The sequence below is a fragment of the Chionomys nivalis genome, chromosome 19 (genome assembly GCF_950005125.1).
Source record: "Chionomys nivalis chromosome 19, mChiNiv1.1, whole genome shotgun sequence".
Taxonomy (NCBI): Eukaryota; Metazoa; Chordata; class Mammalia; order Rodentia; family Cricetidae; genus Chionomys; species Chionomys nivalis.
In genome coordinates, this window is record NC_080104.1 from 59376081 (window position 1) to 59403437 (window position 27357).

Sequence of the window (27357 nt, forward strand, 5' to 3'; positions counted from 1 at the left end):
ATACTCGAAGAACTTTTTAAAAAGAAAGATGCCAGCAAAGCACACTATCCCCTGCTAGGAGTTTACTCAAGAACAACAAAGCCATATGCCCACACAGAGGTCTGCACAGGGACGTTCACAATAGCTGTATCTCAAACCAGAACAGAGGCAGGTGCCCAGTCACAGGAAGACAGGCTACACATTTTGGTATGCTTCTGGGATGGGCTGCTACTGAGCAACAGAATGAGAATAATGATGCACACAATCCAGACGAAGAACCCGTAACACAGTAATGTGCATGATTCTATTATAAAACAATAATTCAGAGTCAGAAATCATATCAGTGGCTACCTGGAGCACGGGGAAGGGTAAGGGGCAAGGGTCACTAGGAGGAGATACTCAGAATTTTTGAAGTTATGGAGATTACTATGTTATAATGGTAGTAGTTATATGGACATTAGAACGCTAAAAAAGGTAAATTTAAAATGGGTGTATTTTACTGTATTTTTTTAATTTTCCAATTTTATATGTATGGGTATTTTGATTGCCATGTATGTTTGTGCCCCAAGAGCATGCAGTGCCCAGAGAGACAAAAAATGGGCATCAGATACTCTAGATTCAGTGGGTGCTGGGAAGTGAGCCATCTCTCTAGCTCCTTGTATGTTACCTTTTTCAAAAATTCATTAAAAATTGTAGTACTACTTACTTTTTACAGATGGTTAGTTCACTTCTATCTTATTTGAATCATTGAGTTTCTGCCATTTTTCTTTTCAGAAAACTAATAGTGAGTGTTCCAGGAATGCTTAACATCCCTAAACACGACAGACAGATTATAATGCCCTTTATTACAATTACCATGTTATATTTCTTTCTTTCTTTTTTTTAAAAGATTCATTTATTACGTATACAGTGTTCTGTCTGCATGTATGCCTGCAGGCCAGAAGAGGGAACCAGATTTCATTACAGATGGTTGTGAGCCACCATGTGGTTTCTGGAAACTGAACTCAGGACCCCTGGAAGAGCAGCCAATACTCTTAGTCTTGGAGCCATCTCTCTAGCCCAACATGCTATATTTCTAATTTTCTTTTCTTTTTTCTTCTCCCCCACACCCCTGATACAGGGCTTCTTTATGTGGCCCTGGCTGTCCTGGATCTCGCTCTGTAGACCAGGCTGGCCTGAACTCAGAGGTCCGCCTGCCTCTGCTTCCTGAGTGCTAGGATTAAAGGTTTGTTAATGAGATCTACTTTGAGGTCAGAGTTCAAAGTTCTATGCTTTCTTCCTTACCTTCAGCTCACAGTCCTCATTCACAGCTAGGTTACTAGGTTTCAGGTCCTAAGAAGCAAGTGGAGAGAACAGTATCAAGTTGATGTACAATGAGTCCCCTCACTTCCTGGTACAGAGGACGCAGACACACAGAAGACAAGCAGACTGCCAAGCGACAGTCAGTGTCCGAGACAAATCAGCCCTCAGCAGGTACACAGGCAAGCGCTCCTCTACCGGCCTACACCAAGCGCAAGGGTGAAGCCATCACTATTTCGACAGAGCCCTCAACTACTGTCGCTCTTCCAGCCCCGCCCACACTGCCAAAGGCGCAAGACTTACCCTGTGAATTATGTCAGCTGAATGTATGTACTGCAAAAGAGAAGAGCGTCAGTTTCCACGTCACATCCGGTACACGCCTGCAGTGGTCTCCCTCGGCCGGTAAGCACTGTCCAGGCCCACAGGGGGTTCTCGCTACTCGGTTGGTGACACTGACTACGGTCCCCACCCCACCTACTGGGGCTGTCAGCCTTCTCTTTCTTGATGGCAGCCTCAGTAAGAGCTCTGATCTCTGAAAAGCACCCTCCCCTCCAAGACCAACCCTGGATGGTCTGGCACCCATCTATTGCCCACAGTGGTCCTCCTTCCTCTACCTCTCCAGTCCTGAGAGCAAACAGAGAGGCCAGCCAAGGCCTGAGGATGCTTTAAAGACAGAATATCATACTGATTACACAAGATACAAGCTTGTATCAAGACTTTTCAACATGGTCAACAGCACCCCCTCTTGGATATTCAGACTGAAGGATGAAAGGAACGGATGATACAACACTTAGACTTGTTTCATAGAAATCTGTGGCCTGGGAAATATATGACCAGCAGGGCTGGCTGATTCTGTAACTCTTCTAAGTCTCTCATAAGAAAACCCGACTGTTGTAGGTCCTCACTAGACAGAAAAGAGGGGAGAATTCATTTCCCCACACGACACTGTTACTGGCTGTACCTTCAGTCCTCGGAGGATCTGGTAGATGAGGAACTGAACGTGGTCATCAGTAAGCTTCTGACACTTCACAATGTTGTTTAGGTCTGCCCCCATGAGATGCGTCACCAGGTACCTAGAAACAGAAGAGCAGTTACAGACAATCCAGGGAAGACCACAATGACAGTCAAAACCTCATCTGCAAGTTGGCAATCTAATCTCACCACATTTATACCCATTCCTGCTTGCTGAATCCTTTTCCACATTCTGTAAAGAAAAAACTGAGGTGAAAAGAAAACATCGAAGATGGTGATGATTAAGTGATTGTTGGGGGAGGGAGATAAGTCCATCGTGGGTGGTTCTATAAGAAAGCAGGCTGAGCAAGCCATGAGGATCAAGCCAGTAAGCAGCCCACCATGGCTTCTGCATCAGCTCCTGCCTCCAGGCTCCTGTACGAGTTCCTGCCTTCACGACTTCTGATGGTACGGAACAGTAGGTGAATTAGCACCCCATCACCACCAGATGCTTTTGGACATGGTGCTTCATCACTGCAAAATTGACCCGAAGACAGGAGGTGTGTCCTTGTTGGAGGTTTCACTGGAGGTGAGCCCACACCAGTGCCCCCCTCGCCATAATAACGGCCCTTCTAAAAACTCTAAAACTATAAGCCCCCAATTAAATGTTTGCCTCTGTAAGCTGCCTTGTTTGTGGCGTCTGTTCACAGCAACAGAACAGTGCTGGAGATCACACCTAGGGCTTCAAGAATGCTAGGCAGTCCTCTAATTCACACCCCAGTCCCGTCCCATCAGCTTTCTTACTTTTGCAGGAGAAATCTACAGTATAACTAATTGCATGCCCATAAGGATCACATACTTGCAATCTCATCATCGTACTTTTACCTCATTGTAAATCCATGTTGTAGGTTGTTTTATTTTTATGTGCATTGGTGTTTGACCTGCATGTCTCTGGGAGGGAATAGGATCCACTGGAACCTGAGTTATAGACAGTTGTGAGCTGTCATATGGGTGCTGGGAATTGAACCTGGGTCCTCTGGAAGACCCAACTTAACTGCTGAGCCATCTTTCCAGTCCTATGTTGTAGGTTTTAAAACAGGTGTGCCCTTAGATTTTCAAAGTGTAATTTTCTTTTTTCCAGGAATGACTAGCAAAAGGCTGTTTACTGGCACTACCCTAAAGGAAGCAGGAACAGGGCAGTCCAGAGCTTCCCATAGGTGTGGTGCTGAGTAGTAAGCCTGCCTTTATATGGGAGTGACTGCATTCAAGCCCAGCAGGTTTGCCACAGAGACTCTAAAACCCAACATCTTCACCCCACCAAAGAGCAGAGCAGAACCACAAGGCTGAGTTTGTAAGGGTAGGTGTGTCTCCTCCATGACAGAAAGCTCAGCTGCCTCTCACAGTGCTCAGGTGGTCTACTGTCATAAGTAGACCAGAAGGATTTGGCCTACTTGTGACTTTAAAGTGAGATTTTAGCCAGTTTCCTAAAACTTGCATATTTATACAGCCTTAAGGAAAAAGATGAGCTCTACATGTAATTTAAAGAGTAAATTAGAAGGTTGGAGAGATAGCTGGTCAGCGAAAATGCTTCCTGCTCTCCAGGGTACCCGAGTTCAGTTCCCAGAATCCATGTCAGGTGGTTCACAACTGCCTGTAACTCCAGCTCGAGATACATACCCTCTAACATATACATATAGTAATTCTTTTTTTTAAAAAAAAAATATTTATTTATTTATGATGTATACAATATTCTGTCTGTGTGTATGTCTGCAGGCCAGAAGAGGGCACCAGACCTCATTACAGATGGTTGTGAGCCACCATGTGGTTGCCGGGAATTGAACTCAGGACCTTTGGAAGAGCAGGCAATGCTCTTAACCACTGAGCCATCTCTCCAGCCCCATACAGTAATTCTTAAAAATATAAAGAGTAAGCCAGGCAGTGGTGGCACAGGCCTTTAATCCTAGTACTCGGAAGGCAGAGACAGGCAGATTTCCATGAGTTCGAGGCCAGCCTGGTTTACAAAGCAAGTTTCAGGACAAGCTCCAAAGCTATAGAGAAACCCTATCTTGAAAAAACAAACAAACAAACAAAAAACCCAAAAGAGTAAATTAGACTCTCTGAAGTGTTTTCATCAAGGTAGTTTTTATTTCAGTGATGTTCCCAGCCTCAAAGACTATAATCAAAGGCAGCTGCCAAGGCTGACGACTTGAGGGCCATGTTCAGGACCCACACCATGGAGAGAACTGACTCCTACAAGTTGTCCTCTGGCCTCCACATGCAGGCTGTGTGGCATGAAAATTTACACAATATGCACACATGCATACATAAATTAATAAAATTTTAATATTTTAAGATGTCACAATAACCAAGGATACCTTATCTCTGGATGATCTATCTATCTATCTATCTATCTATCTATCTATCTATCTATCTATCTATTATTATGTATACAATATTCTGTTTACATGTATGCCTGCAGGCCAGAAGAAGGCACCAGACCTCATTTTACAGATGGTTGTGAGCCACCGTGTCGTTGCTGGGAATTGAACTCAGGACCTTTGGAAGAGCAGGCAATGCTCTTAACCACTGAGCCATCTCTCCAGCCGCCCTCTAGATGATTTAATAGCTTCTGAATATCTAGTGAAGACTGTCAAGAGCACAGCACTATCCCCTCTTAATTCCATCCGTTCATTTTTTTGGTAGTGCTGAGGACTGAACACAGTGTCTCGTGCATGCTGGCAGACACTCTTCTGAATCACACCCCCAGTCCTGGAGCTTTTGAGACAAGGTCTCACTATTTACCTGGGCTGGCCTTGGACTGGACATTCTTCTGCTTCATCCTCCTGAGCGCTGGGATTAGATGTGTGCAGCTCAAATACCTGCTTCAGGAACCTATCTTATTTTTAGTCTCCAACTGGCAGACAATCTAGTAAACATAAGAACACTGACTGGGGCACTGTGATAGCTCAGTGCATGAAGCACTCACCACGAAATCCTAAATTCAACCCCTAGGACTCATGGTGGATGGAGAAGAACCAACTCCCCAAGTTGTCCTCTGACTTCTGTACGTGCACCACAGCACACATGCTTCTGCACCACCACAAACACACAGCACACATAATAGACCACCCGCCCCTGTGTAACTCTCAGTGCCTTTCTCTACCACACATAACTAACTGTATGGGACGATCTGGAGATGAATGAATGGGCTCAGTGCTTCTAATGCATTTTATCACAGACATGTCTAGGAGGCCGAGTCCGTCAAACCACTGCACAATCACACAATCGGTCATTTCCATAGAAGAAATCGGACACTGCTCCTAGAATACAGCACTACTTGTGGTAGAATTATTATTTCATTCCATGCTGTTCCCACAAGGTCCAAAGTCAATCTAGGCCCACCAGGTATCAAATTTCAGCTTACATATAGAAGGACCTCCAAAGCAAATCACACAACAGAGGACATGAGCCAGCACTATCCAGAGTTTCTGTTCATGGCAGTGAGCAGGACATGGAAGGACAAGTACAGATGAACTCACTCAAAAGTCAAGCCTGGCTCCACCTAGCACCATGGAAGCAAGACAGACACTTGGAAAGGGGCACTGCTGGAGAGCCATGTGTCTCTACAGGATTTGATTCCGGCGAGCGTACTTCATGACATTTGAGAAGACACGCCTAACACCATCACTGGACTAAACAGTAAATTCCTAAAATAAGGAAGTCTGCAGTGCACTGTAGCTGGAAAGCTACCTAATACTAAATCTTTAAAAGATTAAGTGAGATTATATCGTAAGTTGAAGGCCAAAATGATGACTTCACAACCAGATTCGAATCTTGCTTCTCTCTTGAGAAGGTGGTGCCCTCTAAACTTAAGTCCCTCACATATCCCCCGGGGACATGAATCAGTGAGATGCACTGGACCAGCACCAGGTGGGACTCAGGACTGGCAACTTCCAGGACGCTAGACTGTGCCCTGTCTCAGAGCCCCCTTTACTAAGTCCTGCCTGGGTGACACCCAGTTGTCAAGATTTCCCCTCCCATACCTTTTGAAAGCATAATACAATGAAGGTTCAAAACAAAACAAAAGCCTCTTGCTCTAGCCTGCTATCTCCACCAGTACTGGCTCCACTCAAAGCAGTTACAAAAAGGCAGAGCTTGCCTTCCATATTTAAACAGGGCTTAAACCCACTCCAGGAGATGACACTAACCACCAGTCCTCACCAAAGAGCAGACAGAACACTTCTTTTCAAAAGCGAAAATCAGATCCCAAACGTTCCTCCCTCAGGATAAGAGAGAAAACCCCTCCAGACTGGAGCTGAGCTGCTACTACAACCAGCTGGCACCACAGATCGTCTGAATGTTTTAGTTTCAGCTCGTGGCTGCAGTGGGCCATGGTTCTGGTCTTTATTTGTTTTGGTTTTTCAAGACAGAGTTTCTCTATGGCCCTGGATGTCTGGAACTTGCTATGCAGACAGACCAATCTGCCTCTCGCTGCCTCCAGAGTGCTGGGCTTAAAGGTGTGTATCATCATGTCTGGTGGACCATGTTTGTGAACTAAGGAAGTGTTTCCAGGAATCCAAAGCAGAAAAGAAGCTGACAGCAGCTAATGAGGAATACCACTATATGAAAAAAGCCTCTGTTCCAGCCGCTAACCAGTCCAGTTCTGACCCTGTTACACTCAGGAGAAAAACTACTCTGCTACAAGGAAATCTCCTTGAATATTGCGGAGTGTCTGTGCTGTGAGCAACTGGAGACGGAGCTGAAAGGAAGTCACACCACATAAAAGCAAAGCCTTTACTCCCCTTCCCAGCCCCACGCCATGCCCCGGACCTTTTGATCTCTTTCCTGGGGCAATCTCCTTAGCTTATAAAGTCATGAATAACCTAGTCCCCCACCACTTCAGCTTCTCCCCAATATACATCTGTTTTTTTTTCTTCAAGATTTATTTATTTTGGGGGCTGGAGAGATGGCTCAGAGATTAAGAGCATTGCCTGTTCTTCCAAAGGTCCTGAGTTCAATTCCCAGCAACCATATGGTGGCTCACAACCATCTGTAATGGGGTCTGGTGCCCTCTTCTGGCCTGCAGGCATACACACAGACAGAACATTGTATACATAATAAGTAAATAAATGTTAAAAAAAAGATTTATTTTTATTTAATGTGTATGAGTGCTTTGCCTGTGTGTATGTATGTGCACCACGTGTGTGCCTGGTACCCTTAGAAGCCAGAAGAGGAATCTCTTGAAATTGGTGTTATAGAGAGTTGAGAGCCGCCATGTGGGTGCTGGAAAACAAGCCACAGTCCTCTGGAAGAGCAGCCAGGGCTCTTACTGCTGAGCCATCTCTCCAGCCCCATTGCCATGACAGCCCTTGAGCTACTGCAGTACTTCACCCCCAGTTCTCTCTGGATATCTGGCTTGGCTCTCCTTTCTTAGTCTTTTCAACGCCAACTGAGCACCAGCTCAGGGACTACTTGCACAGCATTCTCTGGAAACATCAGCTGGGGTGGGTAGCAATGTCTGAGACCCCCTAGTACTCTCTACCCAATAGGTGTTTGCATTTATTTCTTCCATAAGTAATACCTGCAGGCGTGTGCCTGCTGCAAACACTAACAACTCAGGAAAGGAAAGCAACCTCTCTAATAGACTCACAAGGCACGGGAGCAAACAGGCAGAAATATAAGCTGACAACTTTACAAAGAACCCAGCAGACCAAGGGACACAGTGACTTGGGGTTACAGCTCAGCTAGGAGCACAGGGATTCGACAGGAAATGAGAGCCAATCAGCAAATGTGGAGAGCTTGGCCATGGTGGAGACCACACAGAGGCTTTGTCGGGGATATAGCTGGTTGTCGGTATTAGAGGAAGAACACAGGGACAGAGGCAGAAGTGGAAAGTAAGTCACATGAGGTCATTTCAAGTGCAGAGACAGGCCACGGGGGGGTGCTCTCCAAATCTACTACACTGCAAAACATGTGCTCATTTAAATTTTGCTTTTCTTCATCAATAATCTCAACACAGTGATTATAGACTATGTGTGCTTGCTGTCTTCCTCAAGGGTGAGAGCTGTGTCTGGTAGAGGTAGATACAAACACCAAATAGGATCAATAAAAGCGAAGCCTGAAGTCTTCACTGACTTGATCCATTCAGTTCTAGTTAACTGAACCAGAATGTTCAAGCTTATTGGGGAACTGCACTTTCCACAGGGACAAGGCCAGCCTAGTGATCAACTGCTCACCAGCTCTCATCAAACGAGGGCCACTGAGAAGCTCTTGTGTCTCTTCATGAACAAAGCAGGGGACTGGGTGTGGCTAGGTTGATAGAGGCAGAGTGCTTGCTTGGCATGCATGAAGCCCTGGTTCTATGCCCAGCACAACATAGACTGGGTATGGTGCTTCCTGCTTGTTATCCAAGCACTGGGAAGAAGGCAGAGAAGCTGGAGATCAAGGTCATCCTTGGTTGCATAGTAAATCTGAAGCTACCCTGGGATACATGATATCCCACCTCAAATACAAACTAATAAAGAGCAAAGCAGAAATGGAACAAGAGGCAGATCTCTGTGGATTCCATAGCTGAGATACAGAGTGAGCTCCTGTCTCGAATGAATGAATGAATGAATGAATGAAACAAAGAGAAGGAAGGACGAAACCAGGAATGAGAAGCTATAAACAGGGAGGAAAGGACTTGGAAGACTCATCTCCACTTAACCCATGACAAGTCAGTTCCCAAGAGGAGTCCTAAAATTCCCCCTGCCTACTCCGCTAGGGCAGAGAACCACTATGGTTAAGAATGGTTGGGAGAAACTGCAGCTCTTTCTGGATTCCAATACCATCTACTGAAATTTTCTGCATTTCCAAATATTTGCAGTATGAGGTCAGAATGCACACCAATGAAATACTCCAGGCGATAACTGAGAACACCCAGAGAAGTGCTCACATGATCTCCTATGTGTGTCTCTGTAAAAATTTGCCACCTGCCCCACCAAGTGAGACAGCAGTCAAAATTAGATATGCTCATTTCCCAAGTCATCCCAGTGCCCGCAGGTTGCTGGTCACAAACAAAACGCACAACCTACTGTTCCCTTCTGGCAGGTATATGTGGTCTTAGCGATGAAGCAAAAATCTGAATAAGGAAATGAAAAGTGATACTTGAAACAAAGGCACAAACACAGGAAGAGGATAGACAAAAGTGAACTGTACACCTGAAAGGCAATTACAGGTTTTGCTAATTAGCATGGGAAATGCATATCAAAATCAGAGCCTGCTGTGCATCCAGCAACCTTCATCGTTGGTCCTCAGGGTGTTGTTTGATTGCCTATTTTTCTCAGTGGACACAAACATTTTTAGGAGACCTAAGCTCTAGCACAGACAATGGTGTAACACCGGACAGAACTGTTATCGGTGTGGCCCTGCAAACCCTGCAATTGTACTGAAAAAGTTTGTTCTCTTGGGTATGCTCTTTACTGGCTCTGAAGAATACAGAAATAAGCACTGCTCTGGACAGGCGCTAATTTTTGACTGCTATCAACATCACAAAAGTCAGCAGTAAAACACTTTCCTAATAGGCCCAGGTTCCCCGTTTCTAGGTAGAGCACATTAGTCGTCTGGCAGGGACTCAGCGTTCGGGAAGTGTTCACCAGGTAGAACCTGAGAGCTGCTCAAGTCACAGAAGAGCTGGGGCTCAGGGATGAAGAACACTGGCTGCTTTCCTAGGACGCACACCGTGGCTCACAACCACTTATAGCTCTAGAAGGAAGATGTGAACTACACAGACACCAGGTACAAACACACACAGCCACTCTTAGACACATACAAAATAATAAAAAATAAATCTTAAAAAAAACAAAAACAAGCTGGGCGATGGTGGTACACCACCACTTGGGAGGCAGAGGCATGTGGATCTCTGTGAGTGTGAGGCCAGTCGGGGTCTACAAGAGCTAGTTCCAGGACAGTCAGGAGTGTTACAAAGAGAAACCCTGTCTTGGAAAAAAACAAACCCCACAAAAGAAGAATTGTTAGAATCTAGCTGGAGTTAACAGAAGACAGATGCTTTGCTCCAGTCATGGACTTGCTCAGTCAATGAAGGTAACTTTAGTTTGCTAGGGAGACACTAGATAGTTGGTGGGCTTCCCTATGGGGATAAAATTATAATCAGTAAAATTTAACCCTTCAGATAGGTCTCAGTCTTCAATGTAAGAAAACAGGCTCATTTTCCATTCCAGGACGCTCAATTAAACCAAAACACAACACTTACAAGTCTATAAACCATTTTTTTTCCCTGTTAAAGTCTATCCTCAATAAAAAATCCTAGGGTAAAACTCAGACCTAACTGACATTTTCCAAAGCAAATCACAGACACAGCAGTAGCATTTGTTCCCCATTCAGACTCCACAACATTCTCTTTTCCAACCACAGCTTGCAGCAGGCTCCATGGTCTATGCTCAGCTGTGTGGAGCCTCTGGCAATCCTTGGAAGCCTCTGTTCTGGCACTCAGACAGGGCTGTGGGAACAGCATGTCATTCTTAGTTACTGCCAGTCCTAAACTTTCATTTGCAGGGTCAGGTTAATGCAGCTGAGCTCCTGCACATGGGCGGAAGGGCCTCTCCTCCTCCTCTCCACCCGTCTTTGTCATTTACTTCTCCTTCTGTTTTTTCCCTTCTATTAAGGTAACACACAAGTGAAAATGTATCTGCCTGCTTGTTTTTGGGAAAAGATTAAATACCCCCCCCCCCCAAAAAAAAAGATTGGAGAAAAGTTGGTTTGCACTGGGAGCATTGGGAATGAAGTGCCATAATCTGGACGCTGAGTGACCTGCCCCCCACCCCCACCCCATGTGTCAAAGGGTATTAGGAGCAGTGAAACCTCTGGGCAGCAGGGCTTAGGTCATTAGGAATATGGATTTGAAAACTGGAATCCTGGTCTTTTTCTTCATTTTGCTTTCTAGCTACATGATGAATGGTCTTTGTTATACCAACATTCCCTACCATTGTACCTGGCACCCCTAGCAGATACCTAAAAGCCACGGGCCTGACTATGACCTGGAACCTCTAAAACCATGAACTGAAAAAACCTTTTTCTCTTGACACAAGACAATGTTCTCAGGCATGTTGTCACAGAGAAAGAAAGCTAACATAGAAAGTTCAGGACGAATAGTAATGTCCTACAATTCTGTTTGACTTTTACAATAAAGATCCTTTCCACTTAGGAATGCAAGCACCGCAACAGGACCAAACGTCTAACTGTCCTTGAGACGTTTCTTCTCCGGGCTGAGAGAAGGCTCAGCACTTATGAGCAAATGGCTGCTCTTCCAAATGGACCTGAGTTCAATTCCCAGCACCCACAATGGCTCACAACCATCTGTAACTCCAGTCCTAGAGGATCTGACACCCTCCTCCCTCCTCTGTGGGCACTGAATGCACATGGTGCACAGTCATACAAACAGGCAAAAGATCCATTGACATAAAAATGTTTAAAAGATGTTTCTTCTCTTACAGCACAGTGTGTCTCTAAAGCAGGACAGGGCAACTTAAGGGAGAAGGTTGTACTCTAGTTCACAGTTCATCTTAGTGGGGTCACAGCCACAGGAACCCAAGACAGGTGACCACACTGCAGCAACAATCAAGCAGAGTGAGTTAGATGCTAATGCTCAGCTTGCTTTTCTCTGTCCTATTCAGCCCCAGATGCCCTGCCAAGAGAATAGTCCCAGCCACAATTGATGTGGGAGTGATCTCTTTCTAATCTGTTGCTTTCATTGGTTAATTAATAAAGAAACTGCTTTGGCCCATTTGATAGGCCAACCCTTAGGTGGGTGGAGTAAACAGAACAGAATGCTGGGAGAAAGAAGCCGAGTCAGGGAGTCGCCATGATTCTCCCACTCCAGACTGACGCAGGTTAAGATCTTTCCTGGTAAGCCAGCTCGTGGTGCTACACAGAATATTAGAAATGGGTTAGATCAATATGTAAGAGCTAGCCAATAAGAGGCTGGAGCTAATGGGCCAAGCAGTGTTTAAAAGAATACAGTTTCCGTGTAATTATTTTGGGGCATAAGCCATGCGGGCGGCCGGGTTATTACAACACACAATTTAGATGGCTCTTCCCACATCTATTAATTCACTCAAGATAATCCCCACAGGCATGCCCAGAAGCCATCAGTGACCCTACGGGTCTATCAAGTTGAAAACAATACAGTGTTAATCAGGTACTAGGGAAGCTGTCGTGGTGGGGAGGCATTCATCAGCAGTGGAGCGAACCTTAGGCGCGATCACCAGACTGGTCCCATCTGAGTGCATTCTGCCGTTTCCTATGCCCAAGTGCTCTCAGTGGTGACTGGCCACTACAACACATCCATGCACGACCTTTCCTTCCTTCCTTCCTTCCTTCCTTCCTTCCTTCCTTCCTTCCTTCCTTCCTTCCTTCCTTCCTTCCTTCCTTCCTTCCGTTTTAGAGACCTTTCCCCAGCTCTCTACTCCCGGCTGCTGGGACAGGATCCCAGGCTCTGCTTTCCAGGAGGCACCAGACTGGAAGAAATCTTTTCCAACACGCAGGGGCTGCCATCTGCCCCAGTACAAAAACTTTCAAGGATCAGCAGCCTCATTATCACCTCCCTATCCCTGAGGGCTCAAAGAGGGAAACATCTATGTGGACAGGCATTTTAAGAAAAAAAATTATAGTCAAAATTCCATCACTCCCTCTTTTGCAACTCTTTGAAATTTTCTTAAGGACTCATTGCTGACTCTGAACAGGCCACACTGCGCTGGAGACAGTAAAAGTGCTAAAGTGCATCATGCATAATCTTTACTTTCTATGCTTCCCACAGGAGCCCAGGAGAGGTGGGGGACAGAATACTCTCCTAGAGTCTGAGCACTGTTGAGCAGTTCTGTGGGCTACCTGCTCATCCTCATCCTCCAGCTGATGTTGCAAATGCAAGAGATTCACTCACACATCATTGAATTCCTCCAGGGACCTCGCGGGCGTAAACACATCCAACAGACCAATGACCTGCAAGAACACAGAGAAATGAATCAGTAGGAAAGCAGTGGGCTCCCACAGCACCCACCAGGTCTGCAGTGGAAAGAGGACAGGTTCCAAATCCAGTTCCACTGGTGTGCGAGGACTGACTTGCTTACCCCACTGCATTTCTGTTTTAGACCTGTTAACATCATTTCTTCTTAGGTATTGGGGGTGTTGAGGATTGTTTTTAAATTTAAGATATGTAGTATTTGCAGACAAGCAAGCAAGCTCTGTCCTAACTGTGCAGACAGCTAAGGATGCAGCTGGTAGGCTGCCTCTCAGGGACCGGCCCTTGAGCAGGTGTATGAGAGCAAGGCTTCAAGTTCAGTCAAGAAAAGGCCAGCTGACTCAGCTGGTTACCCTCATTGTGACTGTGTCTCTGTCATTTGCTACCATTAGACGTTTTTGTATAAAAGATTGAATATTGTGATGACTTCTAAGAACCTGGTTATGGTTGTTGCTATTGTCTTTGGAGGTCAAACTTGCTGGAAGTTTTGTTTTTTAAATATTTAGAGTGTATGAGCATGTGATGTGTATCCTGAGAGGCCAGAGGGAGGCACTGGATACCCTGGAGCTAGAATTACAGGCAGCTGTGAGTCACCCAATGTAGTTGCTGGTAACCTCTATAAAAGTACCAAGAGCTCATAGCCACTGAGACATCTATCTCCCCAGGACAGTCTTGGCTCTTCACGGTGCAGAACTGCTTCTATATCTTAAGTGCTTAACAAATGTCTGCAGGATAATCTGAAAGCTGAGACAATTTCTATATTAAGTGTAAGTTTTCTGGTCTTTTCCCATCTCCCCTTTAAACATGTCAGTAGAAAAGAAAATTGAGACATTCAACTTTGTGCCTGCTTTTTAAAAAAACAAATCAATGGATTGGAGTGGGTCAGCAGTTCCAATCCAGCCAGAGCTACGTAGACTGACCCTGTCTCAAACAAACAAACCTTTAAAAGACAAAACCCACTAATATCTGAGTATGGGGCCTTTAAGACTGGGCCCTGACCATCCTGACATACAATGACAGTGCTGCTAAGCAGCAGTGTGCATAACCAAAACCCATCTCCTGGGGTGGCAGAGGGGCTCGGCCATCCTTTCGGGGCATGGAGTTCCCTTCTCAGCATCACAGTCAGGTGTCTCACAAGCACTGTGACTCCAGATACCCTCTTCTGTTCTCCACGGCACTGCACACATGTACACAGACACACATACATAATTATAAAACTTATAAAAAGTAAAACTCCATCTTTCCTCAAAAACTCTATCATTTTGTGTACATAGGTATTTTCGCCTGCATGTTATATCTGTGAACCACATGTGCACAGTGCTAGCCGAGGCCAGAAGTGCGTATCTGATCCCTGAAAGTAGATTTACAGACCACTGTGGGCCAACTTCCACAAGCTTCCTTTGACATCACATACACATGCACACATGCAAATACACATACCCATAAAATAAAGAGTTACATACAGAGAAAGGTACTGGGGGCTGGAGGGCTCAGCAGTTAAGAGCACTGGCTGTTCTTGCAGAGCAGCCAGGTTTGGTTCTCAGTACCCACATAGTGGCTCCTAAGCACCTGTGACTCCATCCAGTTCCAGGGAATCTGACATCTTCTAGCCTCCAAGGGCCCTTTACCTCATGATTCACATAAACTCAAGCAGGCAGACACAAATCACAGAAACTATACATAAATTTTTTTAACTAAAATAAAAAAATCAAGTGCTTCTTAAGATCCTGGAATAAAACTACAGTTCTGGGAAGAGGCACCACCATCATCCTCAAGCAGCACAACCCAACCCGACAGCCCCAGTGTGGTGTGTGTGCATCTGCAGCAGTGCACACAAAGCCCTTGGTCTGTGCAAGGACATGAGAACTTACATTCTCGTGTTTCATGTGCTTCAGCAGGCGCAGCTCTCTGTAGGTCCTTTTGGCATGAATGATGGACTGAAACGGTCTTGACAGCTTCTTCACTGCCACACGATGTCCTGTCTTTGTATCAAAAGCAGCACTAAGGAGAAAAAACAACAACAAAAATCCATCATTAAGAGTGCTCCATGCCAGGTGATGGTGGCTCACGCATTTAATCCCAGCACTCGGCAGGCAGAGGCAGGCGGATCTCTGGGAGTTCGAGGCCAGCCTGGTCTATAAGAGCTAATTCCGGGACCGGCACCAAAGCTACAGAGAAACCCTGTCTCGTAAAAACCAAACCCCCCCCCAAAAATAAATAAATAAAAAAAATAAAAATAAAAAAGAGTGCTCCAAAAACTACTTCTAATACTATCAAGGCAATTCCACTTCCAACTTAAATGTGTGGCAGGACACAGAAAGAAGAGAGACTAAGATGAAGACTACAATGACTCCGCCCACTGCCTACATCAGTGCTAGCAAGTGCTTCCCAGAGAGGTACAGAGAACAGGGTTTTATACTCTCCAGACCCTAGGTAAGGTTCCTCACACTCAGCTTGCAGTTGTTGCCTGAGAGCAGCTAGAGAATACGAACCTATAAAATGGGTGTGGCTGAGTTAGAATACACTTCATGAAGCCAGGCAGCCATCTGTCCAAAGGAGTATCTTTATTTTATTTTTTTTTTTCCTTTGGTTTTTCGAGACAGGGTTTCTCTGTGGTTTTGGAGTCTGTCCTGGAACTAGCTCTTGTAGACCAGGCTGGTCTCGAACTCACAGAGATCCACCTGCCTCTGCCTCCCGAGTGCTGGGATTAAAGGCGTGCGCCACCACCGCCCGGCCCATCTGTCCAAAGGAAACAACACTGATAATCTCTGTATGTACCCTGTGACCAGGCTTCTGTCACCTTGCTACAAGATGCTGATCAAAGGAAAGGCCTCAGAAATCACCCTGCTTTCAGAAGAAGAAGCTCTTTCCAAAGTGTTGGGCACTTTCGAGACTGAGGTACAGTGGGAAGCTCTCTGGGAGCAGGGAGGAGGGAGGAGTGGCAGAGAGGATAAACACTTATAATAGTGATGGACACAGTGACCTCGGAATAAAGATGGGAGAAAACACTGACGAGCGACAGCGCAGCATCGCCGTTAGCTAGGACGATCGATGCGCTAACTTTCCCTTACTCCAGGAGTCCTCCTCTCACCCCCAAGCCTACATGGATCCTCAATCATTAGCTGTCAGTTTGATTTGTGTAACACTTGGACCAGTCCAGCCTCCTTTCTGAGCCTTGTCTACCTCTCTATGCAGTAAGCTAAGCAGACACTTCCGACAGTCCTGCCATCAGAGGGCACTCTCTCTGCACACACGCATCCCTGTAAGCACAGGTGTCTTACACTGTTTCAAAACTACTACTTCCCATTTGCTTTCCTGTTTGCAATTCTGAAAAACCCTCAGCCCTGCTGTTGTTATCTATTGACTAGAATTTTCCATCACCCACCAAAATTCTGTCCTATCAGAGAGTATCCCTCCATTCCCAACTCCTGTCAACATTCTTGGCAACCACAACATCCAAGTGGAGGGCACATCCAACGCCCTTGTTTCCTGACCCTCAGGAAACTCCACCTCAGACAGCCCTTCAGGGTCGCACTCCAGCACCCCACCCTGCTTTTCAGTTTGCTTTAGTTTACTCCACCTTGACTACCGCGAAGCTGCCGACCTAATCATCACTCTGTCTCTCCAGCCGCTCCTTCTTCAGTCTCCTAATTACTCAATAGTGATAATCACTCCCTTGTACCCTCCCCTTGGATAGCCGAACCTCAGGTGACCCCAACCACTTAGTTACCCACGTCTGAATACAAGGCTAACTGTGGTTGAAGAAAAAAAAAATGTACAGACTAGACCGGCTGACAATTCTAAACTTCTGAACATAATTTCAAATATGTCCTAAAATAGTGCCACCTTTTTCATAGGGCCATTCTCTACTCTAAAATAATCAGTTGACATTTTTGCCTCTCAACCTTCCCCCTCCCCCAACACACACACTTTCCTTGAGAGAATATAAACTGTCAAAGGGAGTTCCATCCCTTCATGCACACCTGTTACCCCAACTGCCCCTGGACCATGCTTTCCACAGCCTCTCTTGCTCTAAGGCATCCCCTCTGATCAAAACCCCAGACTGACAGTGTTTTGAAGCCAACCACATCTTCTCAGAGACATTTCTCTGCATCCCCCTTCTTTCCTTGTAATACTGGATTATACTATTTGTATGCACATGTGTGTGCACATGTGTGTGTGGGTGGATGTACGGACAGAATGACAGAGACAGACTGAGAACTGAACCCAGAGATACCACTGGCTCAGGCTCACTAAATCCACCCTCTACTGGGTCATTCATTTCAGAATATGCTCCAGAAATTTCCCATTTTATTAAAGTTCTTTGACAACACTCCACCATAGTTAGAAAGTTCTCCAAATTCTCAAGGTATGGGAACCATTCATGTTAGCTTCACTCGAGGAGTTAAAAAAGCAGAACACCATACTAGAACTGCAATCAGAAACTGAAGAAAGGCCAGTGGTTTGCATTTTCTGATCCTTCATGCACTAAAATAAGAGTTCCTAACCTACATCTCTGCTGTTCAAAGTATACTTCAGGGACCAGAGGCCCTGGCACTGCCTGAGAGGCCCCTGAGAAGGCACAAATTCTCAGATAATTCATACAGTTTGGAATCTGACGCTTGTTCTCAGCTCCCGTTCCTCCTCCAATCCTGCCTGCTGGAACTGCTGCTCTTCCTTCCCAAGTCCATTCCTGGCCCAACGACCACTTTCCTGGATTAGCATCTGGCATGGTTACCACTTCCACTTCTTCTTATTAATCCCTACAGACATCCATATCAACATTTCTACAGGCTTTCTAGAATGGTCTCTGCATTGTGTACTCCTGATAATGGAGTTCTTCAAGGGATGTCCTGGGCAGCCTCCTACATTCTCCTCCCGACAGCCTCCTCTATACCTAGGTTCAACGTGGCATGCCCTCCACAGGTGCATGTGTTAAAACACTTGAGTCCCAGCCGGTGACACTGCTGTTTCCTTCTGTTACTGTTATTAGACAAAGTCTCAAATAGTTCAGGTTTGTCTTAGGCTCACTAAATAACTAAAGGTAACTCCTGAACCTTCTGCCCCTACCTCCAGAACTACAGATGTGCCACCATGTCTAACTACAGAGTCTTGAAAACTTAGGAGACAGGAGGGCCCAATCAGATGGGCCTGACAACCTGAGCTTGGTTCCTCGAACTCAAATAGTAGGAGAAAAACAACTCAAAAATGTCCTCTGACCTCCACCCCCACAAATTGAACAAATATAACTTTGTTGTTGTTGTTTTTACTTAGGAGGTGGAAGTTGGCTGGAAGGAGGTCGCTTGGGTTGGGCATCTTATCTTTTCTATCCCCATAATGCTCTGCTCGAGTCTATGGGTCCAGGTAACCACACAAAGACTCCGAGAAAAGAAGAGTTGAAGTATCCTTTGCTCCTTTAAACCATTCGTCAGGTCTCTGGTCACAGAAATGAGAAAACTCACCACACAGCCCTCCCAAGCCTCCCCCTCCAGGCGGCCACATAGCAGGCAGTGCTGGGGAAGGCGGGTGAGCACCGAGAACCCCACAACAGCTCCCGTCCTGTCGCTGTCACTCGGGTGAACGGATGACCATCTGGTTGCTCCAGCCACCTTTGCTCGGCAGGTAAAGGTGCTGCTTGTCACCAAGCCTGATGACCTAAGTCCAATCCTATATGTTGCTTACCCCCCCCACACACATATACACAATCTCAAAAAAATAAATAGGGCCGGGCTATGATGGCGCACGCTTTCAATCCCAGCACTTGGGAGGCAGAGTTCAGGCCACCCTGGTCTACAAAGTGAGTTCCAGTACAAACCAGGGCCGTTACCCAGAGAAACCCTGCCTCAAAACACTAACAAACAAATAAACTGTGACTAATTTCCTTGGTGTAGAGAATAAGATGTAAATCTCCTACCACAGCCTAAAGGTCAGATGAGATGACCTGGTCCGGCTGCCCACCCACCAGTGGCGCCCACATGTGCATCCCATCAGGCCCGCTCCGCGTGTGCTGCTGCTTTCGGCTCCTTACACCACTTGGACAGGCTGCTACTACTGCTCCTTCACCACCAGCCCCGACTCGCCCCCCACTAAATCTCTGTTCTTCAAGGGCTCATTTAGTCGCCCCCACCCCCTCCAGAATGTACCTACCTGGTCTGAGGGAGACTCTGGGAGTCTTCAGCCCTCACGCTCCACAAACCCTAAGAAGACAACCCTCCTTTTCCACAGTGTGTGAGTCCTGACCACTCTTTAAACTCAGTTCTCTAAATTGGTTTGTAAGTGGGGAAATGGCTATGGCTCCTACATGATGTGGCTTTTCAACTTCCACCTTGAGTGTCCTCCCTTGGGGTGAGCCTGTGGGGAGCAGGGAAGGCCAGCAGTGTGACTGCACATACAAGTTCAGCTTGGCTGGGGAAACATCATGACGACCACCTAAGCAGGCCATTCTCAGCTGGCTCCAGAGCAAGGCATGCATGTTCTACCCACCTGACTCCATTCGCTGGTCAGTGGGTGACAGATGCTTCACTGGGACTCAGCAGCTCCCAATAATCACAATGATTATTATATGTTTATTTATCACCCACCAGGTAGTTAAACAAGGGCTAGGCTCTGGAAGTAGACTGTCTGGGTTTTAATACCAGCCCTGCCACTTAATAACCGTATAATCTTGAGGAAGTTAATTAAATTCTATCAACCTCATATATAAAATAAAGATGATGTTTGTATCTAATCTAAAGTACAAGCTTTTATGGCAGGTTTAACAAAACCCTAATTTTGTAAAACTCTAATACCAGACATTAATAACAGCTGCTGTTGCCACTCACCCTGGGCATCTTGAGGGCAAGAAGTGCATCAGTTCCCTCACCGTCATGGTACAAAGGGCTTACCCTAACTGCCAGGACACTCTCCAGAACTGTTTAACAAAAGTACACCAGAGAGTATTTTATAATGTAGTTATTCTGAGATAAGGAGGAAAAACCTCGGTTCCCTCAGTTGTCTCTGAACAGTCCCCTCAGGGCTGGACACACAGCAGACAAGTGCTAGTCAACAAACTGCTTTGCTTTATTTCGAGACAGGATCTTGCTAACTTGGTCTACATTGGCTTTAATCTATAATCCTCATGCTAGGCACTTGTGCTGGGATTAGAGACCAGCCACCACTCATGGTTTATTGTGTTATTTTTTATAGTTACAAAGAAACAGTAAGTATAATAGCTGATGTCACAAAACTTATCATCTATTTGTGATAACAAATATATATGATTCCAGGAATGCCCAATAAAACAGCCAAGAGACAGTTTAACATTTCTCAAAACCCAGGATCTGAAAATATATATATTGCCAGGTGTGGTGGCACATCCCAGTACTTGGGAAGAGGCAGAGGCAGGTGGATCTTAAGTTCGAGACCAGCCTGGTCTACAAAGTGAGTTCCAGGAGAGCCAGGACTGTCACACAGAGAAACCCTGTCTCCAAAAAACAATATAAACAGCCAGGCAGTGGTGGCGTATGACTTTAATCCAGCACTCAGGAGACAGAAACAGGCGCATTTCTGTGAGTTCGAGGCCAGCCTGGTCTACAAGAGCTAGTTCCAGGACAGGCTCCAAAAACTACAGAGAAACCCTGTCTCGAAAATAAAAAAATAAATAAAAATAAAAAATAAAAAAATAAAAAGCATACATAAAAAGCATACATATTGAGGCCTGATGAACCAGTTCAGCAGGTAAAGAATCAGAGGGTAAAGGCACTCTGTTGCCAAGTCTGAGAACTCAATCCCTGGGACCCACATGGTAGAAGGAAAGAACTGACTACTGCAAACTGCCCTCTGACATCCACAAGTGTGAGCCTATAAAGATGCGTGCGCGCACACACACACACACACACACACACACACACACACACACACACACACTGAAGCTGGGGGTAGTGATTCATGCCTATAATCCTAGCGACTGAAAGGGAGAGACAGCAAGAACATGGTAGAGGCCATCTGGACTACAGAGGAAGACTTGTCTCAAACACACAGACAAGACACAAACAGAGTAGGGTTCAAAGTATATGGCCTTTGCAGCCTGGTCACAAGAAACTGCTTGAAACCCAACAGGAAGAGTTTAAAGTCTAGTACATTCTCATGTCTCACACATGCAGCAATCAGCAAGACTCTACTTCTTTCAGGTATTGAGGGCAAAGAACGAGTTTCAGAAGCAAAGATGATCCTATCGTAGGGAAATTCTGAATCCGTACAGAAGAAACGTCTAATATATGCCAGACTTTTAACATTTTTGAACTGTATGTGTTTCTATTTTCAGATTTATTCTTTTTTCTTTTTTTTTCTTTTTTGGTTTTTTGAGACAGGGTTTCTTTGTGTAGCTGTCTTGGAATTAGCTCTGTAGGCCTCAAACTCACAGAAATCCGCCTGCCTCTGCCTCCCAAGAGCTGGGATTAAAGGGGTGCACCACCACCACCTGGCTATCCTCAGTTGTGTGTGTGTTTTAACAAGCTTCCATCTCTCAAAGAGGTCATTAGCTGAGTGAGAAGCATGAATCACAGTGGTGCTCTGTCACTGAGTGGCACTGTCAACTTAATGAAACTACTAGTTAGCAGCAATTATATTTCCTTTGAATGATACGTATATGGTCATAATCACCATATGTAAATCTAGAACCTATATCCCTAAACCATAAACATTTTTCATTTTACCAAATAATTTTCAAATCTGTATTTTGCAATATTCTCACCAATGCAGTCTACCCAATCACCCTGTTACTGATAGGAGCTTAGTCACACACATAACAAAATACCATCTCAAAGAACATCTATCTCACCGCTTCTTCCCAATTCACATGCTATATCAGAACATACTAATTTTTACCACAGAGGACACACACTCCCATTAAAATACAACTTACACATAAGAGACATGCAGGAATTACTCAGACACTGTTCTCATGTGTTGCTAACCCTCCAGCAAAGGCTGCTAAAGTCCTGGCTCTACGCACTAAAATTCGCTTCCAAGGCTCCTTCTTCTCCGTATCAAAGCAGTATTTGAAAAGAAGAGAAATTATACTTTCTGCCCTAAATTACAAATGTCCAAAAGCAGAAATTTCTTTAAAAACCCTTAAATCATGTGAAAAACAAATGGAAAGCTCAAAGAGAAGAAATTCAAACTCTATTTCACGTGTGGTTATGATACTAGAATCTGGCACCATCTCGTTCTTTTGACTTGAAAAGGCAGTTTGTTTAGTTGTTTTGGGTTGTTTTGTTTTGTTTTGAAGACAGGGTCTCTCTGTGTGGCCCTGGCTGTCCTGGAAATCACTCTGTAGCCTCTGTCCCCAAGAGCTGGAATCAAAGGCGTGTGCCACCACTGCCAGGCTGGAAAGGGTAGTTTGAGACACAATTGATTTCTCACTGGTCTGTAACTTACCGAGTAGGCTGGACTAGGAGGCCAACATGCCCAAGATCTGCCAGTCTCTGCCTCCCCTTTTTAAAAATGCGGTTTCTAGGGGAACAAAATGTCCTCTCTGTTGAGAACCACTATCTACAGGAAGACTTCAAAGCAGCCCTGTGCTGAGATCTAAATAGTAAGGAGGCCCTCTGCCAACGGCCATGAGGATGAGTGTCCTTCCAAGAGGACCCTCCTGTGCAGTCAAATCTAAGGGTGCTTATTTTATTGCCATACCCCAATTGTGGGTTTCATGGGACATTTCCTGCATTCTGAGTATGCTATGCCTCCCTATTTTCTAAAGAGTCATTACGATGTACTATCAGAGACACTTCTCTATTTCTGTTTCAAGAGCAGTAATTTTTAAAGTAATCATAAATAATTCATTCAAACAAATCTGCTATACCTGACTAATCATGTTGCACTGAAGTTCTTACAAGCATGGAACAGGTTTCCACACAACAGCTCTTAACTCCGTATCTAGGCTACAAGCATGTGTTGCACATTAACTGCATGGGACTGGTGTCTCCACAGCACAGAACTTAGGGTATTACCTTCTGCTGGATAACAAATCACCCCCAAAATCTGGAGCTTTAAACATGGTTTATTATCTCCCACTGCTGCGAGTCAAGAGCTAGGGAGTAATTTAGCAAGGTGGCTCTGGCTCACTCAAGCTGCAGAAAGACATGGACCACAGCAAGTCTCCTCTAATTGCTTTTAAATTTTATTTCTGTATGTGAATGAGTGCTTTGGCTACACGCACCGTGAGCATGCAGCAGCCACTAGAAGAGGATGTCAGATCCTTTGGCACTGGAGTTACAGCCAGGTGAGGTGCCATGTGGGTGCTGGGTATCAAACTCAGGTCCTCTGGTCCTCTGGAAAAAGCAGCCAGTGCTCTTAACTGCTGAACCATCTCTCCCCGAAGTCACTTTTACATTTGACGAGGCTGAAACTCCTCTTCCAAGGTGAGGCGCCCTTATGGCTAATGTGCTTGCCATCTACGCCTCACAGTGCTGCGTCACAGGCTTCCAGTAGAGGGTCTGAAAAGAGGGCCGTTTTGTCCCCCAGAGGACATCTGAGTCATTCTGGGTTGTCACAACCAACTCTTAAAGCAAAATGTAATTGGCACCTTAGCAGGTGGTGTCCAGAGATGCTGCTTGCTAAGCATCCATCCTACAGCAGACCAGGCAGTCAGCAACTATGAACAACTACTTGACCCCAAATGCCAAAGTGTATCAGAGCTGAGAAACTACGCTCTGGAGCAGGGGTGTCCAACCTTCCAAACTGTGGGAGAATGGTGTCATCTACAAATGTGTTGGGTGGAATCCAGTTATCCTGAGATGCACATGGCCTGGGATGCAGCCTGTGGGTCACACGTTGGACATGCCTGCTCCCACAGGAGTGATCCCAGAGGAAAAGCAAGGCAGGAGGAACACCTTATCAGTAACCCCTGCAGTCACACAGCAGAAAACTGAGCCACCAAGTACAGTCCTCATTAGAGGGGAGGGGAACTAAGGTCTGCCTCCCAACAGAAGGAGCATCTTCATTCTTTAATCAGACTACAGATGGTCTCTAACTTTGGTTCTACTAGTCCTTTAAGATAGCGAGACAGTGACAAGCATTCAGTACCAAGTACCTAGAATTCTGGTGGGCCCTTCCACAGGCTGCTGAGTAGTCGGATGCTCTCCCGATGCTCGGCGACAGTGTCCGTCCAGTAAGCCATGTGCTCACACTACAGTATACTGTTGCTAAGGCAAGACACTGAGGTGGATAGGTGTTTTCGGAGCCCTGGGACTTACTATTTCAACTTACAGGATTTTGTTTTGTTCTGGGCAAACAAAACAAAAACAAACGCAAAACACAAATGCAGCTGAGAGGTGGTGACACATGCCTTTAATTCCAAAGTCAGCCTGGTATACAGAATGAGTTCCAGGACAGTCAAGGCTACACAGAGATCCTGTCTCAATATAACAAAATACAATAAAACAAAACCAATGTAAGCCAAGGAACACCTTGACTGTTTTTATTGATCTAGAAAATTCCACTTAGCAAATTTAAACATACACACTGCCATACAGAGAACAAACCAGTAATGGAAAGATGAGTTCTAGTTTGGGTTGCGGACCTTCCCAGCAGGTGATCCCAGACAAAGCTCTCACAAACCTGTTTCCACATAATAACCCAGGGAGTCCCCAGCACTGCCTGACTCAAAATGCTAGGAAAAGGCTCAAATAAGGTTAAGTTCATGGGTGTGCTTCACAAACTATAAAAAGCTAGTAGTTTTAAAAACTATCTTATTGGCCGGGCGATGGTGGCGCACGCCTTTAATCCCAGCACTCGGGAGGCCGAGGCAGGCGGATCTCTGTGAGTTCGAGACCAGCCTGGTCTACGGAGCTAGTTCCAGGACAGGCTCCAAAGCCACAGAGAAACCCTGTCTCGAAAAAAACCAAAAAAAAAAAAAAAAAAAAACTATCTTATTTTATTTTTAATCTTGTGTTTGTGTCTGTGTGTGGGCTTCTGCACCTGAGTGCCATTAGATTCCCTGGAGCCGGAGTTTACAGGGTATAAGCTGTAAACTTATTGTGTTGTAAGCTTCCCCACACTGGTACTGGAAACAGAACTTGGATCCTCTGCAAGAACAGTATGCACTTTCCACAACCGAGCATTTCTCCAGCCCCAGAAGGTAGTTTTAAATACTCCAAACTGAAATCAACACTCAACTATAAAGTAAGTTTGTACCTGCAGCTTCCAGCATGGAACTTTACAAGTAGTAAACCCTGAGATATTTAGTAGATATTTTTATATCTCTTTCTCTCAGATTGGAACTTGATCAGATCTCTAAAGTAACAGTAAAAAAGAGATTATTAAAATATAATTGAGAGTCCTTGATCATTTGTTTCTATGGTTACCCAAAGTCTCACAAGTTAAAAGCGTACATGAATTCAATGACTCTTAGATGGAACCTGGGACCTACTGTAGTCAGCAACATAGTATAGCCAGACCTGTAGAGACTGAACTCAAAACCACCATCCATATGCTTGTTTCCTCCTCCAGGCTGTGAGAGAGCAGAAGCTGTGGTTTATCTTTATTTTTGGCATCTAGTCGTGACCTGAACATAAAGCAAAAATAATAAACACATACCAAGAACAGATCACTCCTGACCTGAAGAATAAAGAAGCCCGGGGAGTTAGAAAGACAGGTGTCTGTAGACAAACTGCTACACACTGCAGCAGAACAGCACTCTGCTTCCTCCGACCAATCCCTGCCGCAGCTTCAGACACCAATCCTTTCCTCAGTACACATCAAGGGAACAGCTCTCTGCTGCCTACGGATGCCCTGCTAACCAGGAACACGGCTGACTATTCTGACATCTGCACAGTTAAAGTTCCACAAATGACTCTGAACCGGTGAGACCCACAGCTGGGTCAGGCTGGTCCTCTCCACATCTGTTCACTCACCTGCTATCTCAAGATGTTTGTTCCCTTTCATCCTCCCCACCGAGGAGTTTACTTAGTTCTCAAAATAATTCTCAAAACTTTTCTCCTCCATGAAAGCATTCTAAATATTATAACCCACAAAGCCACCACTTCTGCGTATATGTCCACACCAAGGATCTGTAGTCCATCAGTCTTATCTCTGACATACTGGTAAACCTTCAACACTTTCTGATGGATATCAACAAATTTTCCTCACCACAGTAAATCTAAAACATAAATATAAACGTGTACACACATGTACACACGTGTACACACACACACACACACACACACTGTGATGGTTAGTGTTGACAGGATCTAGAATCATCTGGGAGACAGACCTCCCTGGGCATGACTGTCTTATCTTGATGATATGAACTGAGCTGGGAACACCCAGCCTTTCTTGGCTGAGCTCGGTTGTGAGCAGATCAGTAGGGAAAGGAAGTTAAACTGCAGCATGAACTCCTGGATCTCTGTTTCCTGACTGTGGGTGTCATGTGACCAGCTGCTTTAAACTCCAGCCTCCATGATTTCCCCACCATAAAGGACTGTATCCTTGAACTGTGAGCCAAGATAAACCTTCTTCACCAAAGCGACAGGAAAAGAAACAAGACACACACATTTCAGATTTCAAATCTTCAACTGGCTCATGCTCTGCTGTAATTCCCACAACCCCTCATTTACCAGTGGTAACAATAAGATTCATTTTTTAAAGATTTATTTTTATTGATGAACACAGGTGTATGTATAGGCAAGAGTAGGTGTCCTCAGAGGCAAGGGTAGTCAGATTCCCTGGACTTGTAGTGACAGCAGTTTTGAGTTTGCCTGATGTGGGTTTGGGTTCCTCTGCAAGAGCAGTGTACTTTCTAACCACCAGGATTCCTTTAAATACCAACTTCCTATCTATGTAAGGCTGAACCATACAGATATATGATGTAAATCCATGCCAAGAAAGCCATTGTTCCATCTTCCAAGAGCATCCTGTAAAAATGTGCAAAGGAAAAGTAGGGTGCTATGGAAACATTTTAACACTCCAATAGACCTGGAATCCACAAGATTAGATCTTCTAGTCTTTGAAATAGGGTTCTCATGCTGTAGCCCAAGCTGACCCAATCCTCCTGCCTCAGCCTCTTGAGTGCTGGGATTACTAGCCTCTACCACCACACCTGGCACAACAGAGGAGTCCAAAACAACACAGTTACT

The 27357-nt window shown here is 45.3% G+C and overlaps 1 protein-coding gene across 3 annotated transcripts in view; it reads right to left on the reverse strand.

Annotated features, from left to right (window-relative positions):
- The window catches only part of Mapk14 (mitogen-activated protein kinase 14), a 61981-nt gene that overhangs the window by 23215 nt on the left and 11409 nt on the right, over positions 1-27357 (reverse strand). For all 3 annotated transcript variants that reach the window (XM_057794412.1, XM_057794411.1, XM_057794413.1), the window contains exons 2-6: positions 15115-15244; positions 13166-13224; positions 2240-2351; positions 1582-1611; positions 1264-1311 (exon numbers count right to left, since the gene is read on the reverse strand). In XM_057794412.1, coding sequence (XP_057650395.1) covers positions 1264-1311; positions 1582-1611; positions 2240-2351; positions 13166-13224; positions 15115-15244 — 379 coding nt within the window. The remainder of the gene's footprint in view (positions 1-1263; positions 1312-1581; positions 1612-2239; positions 2352-13165; positions 13225-15114; positions 15245-27357) is intronic.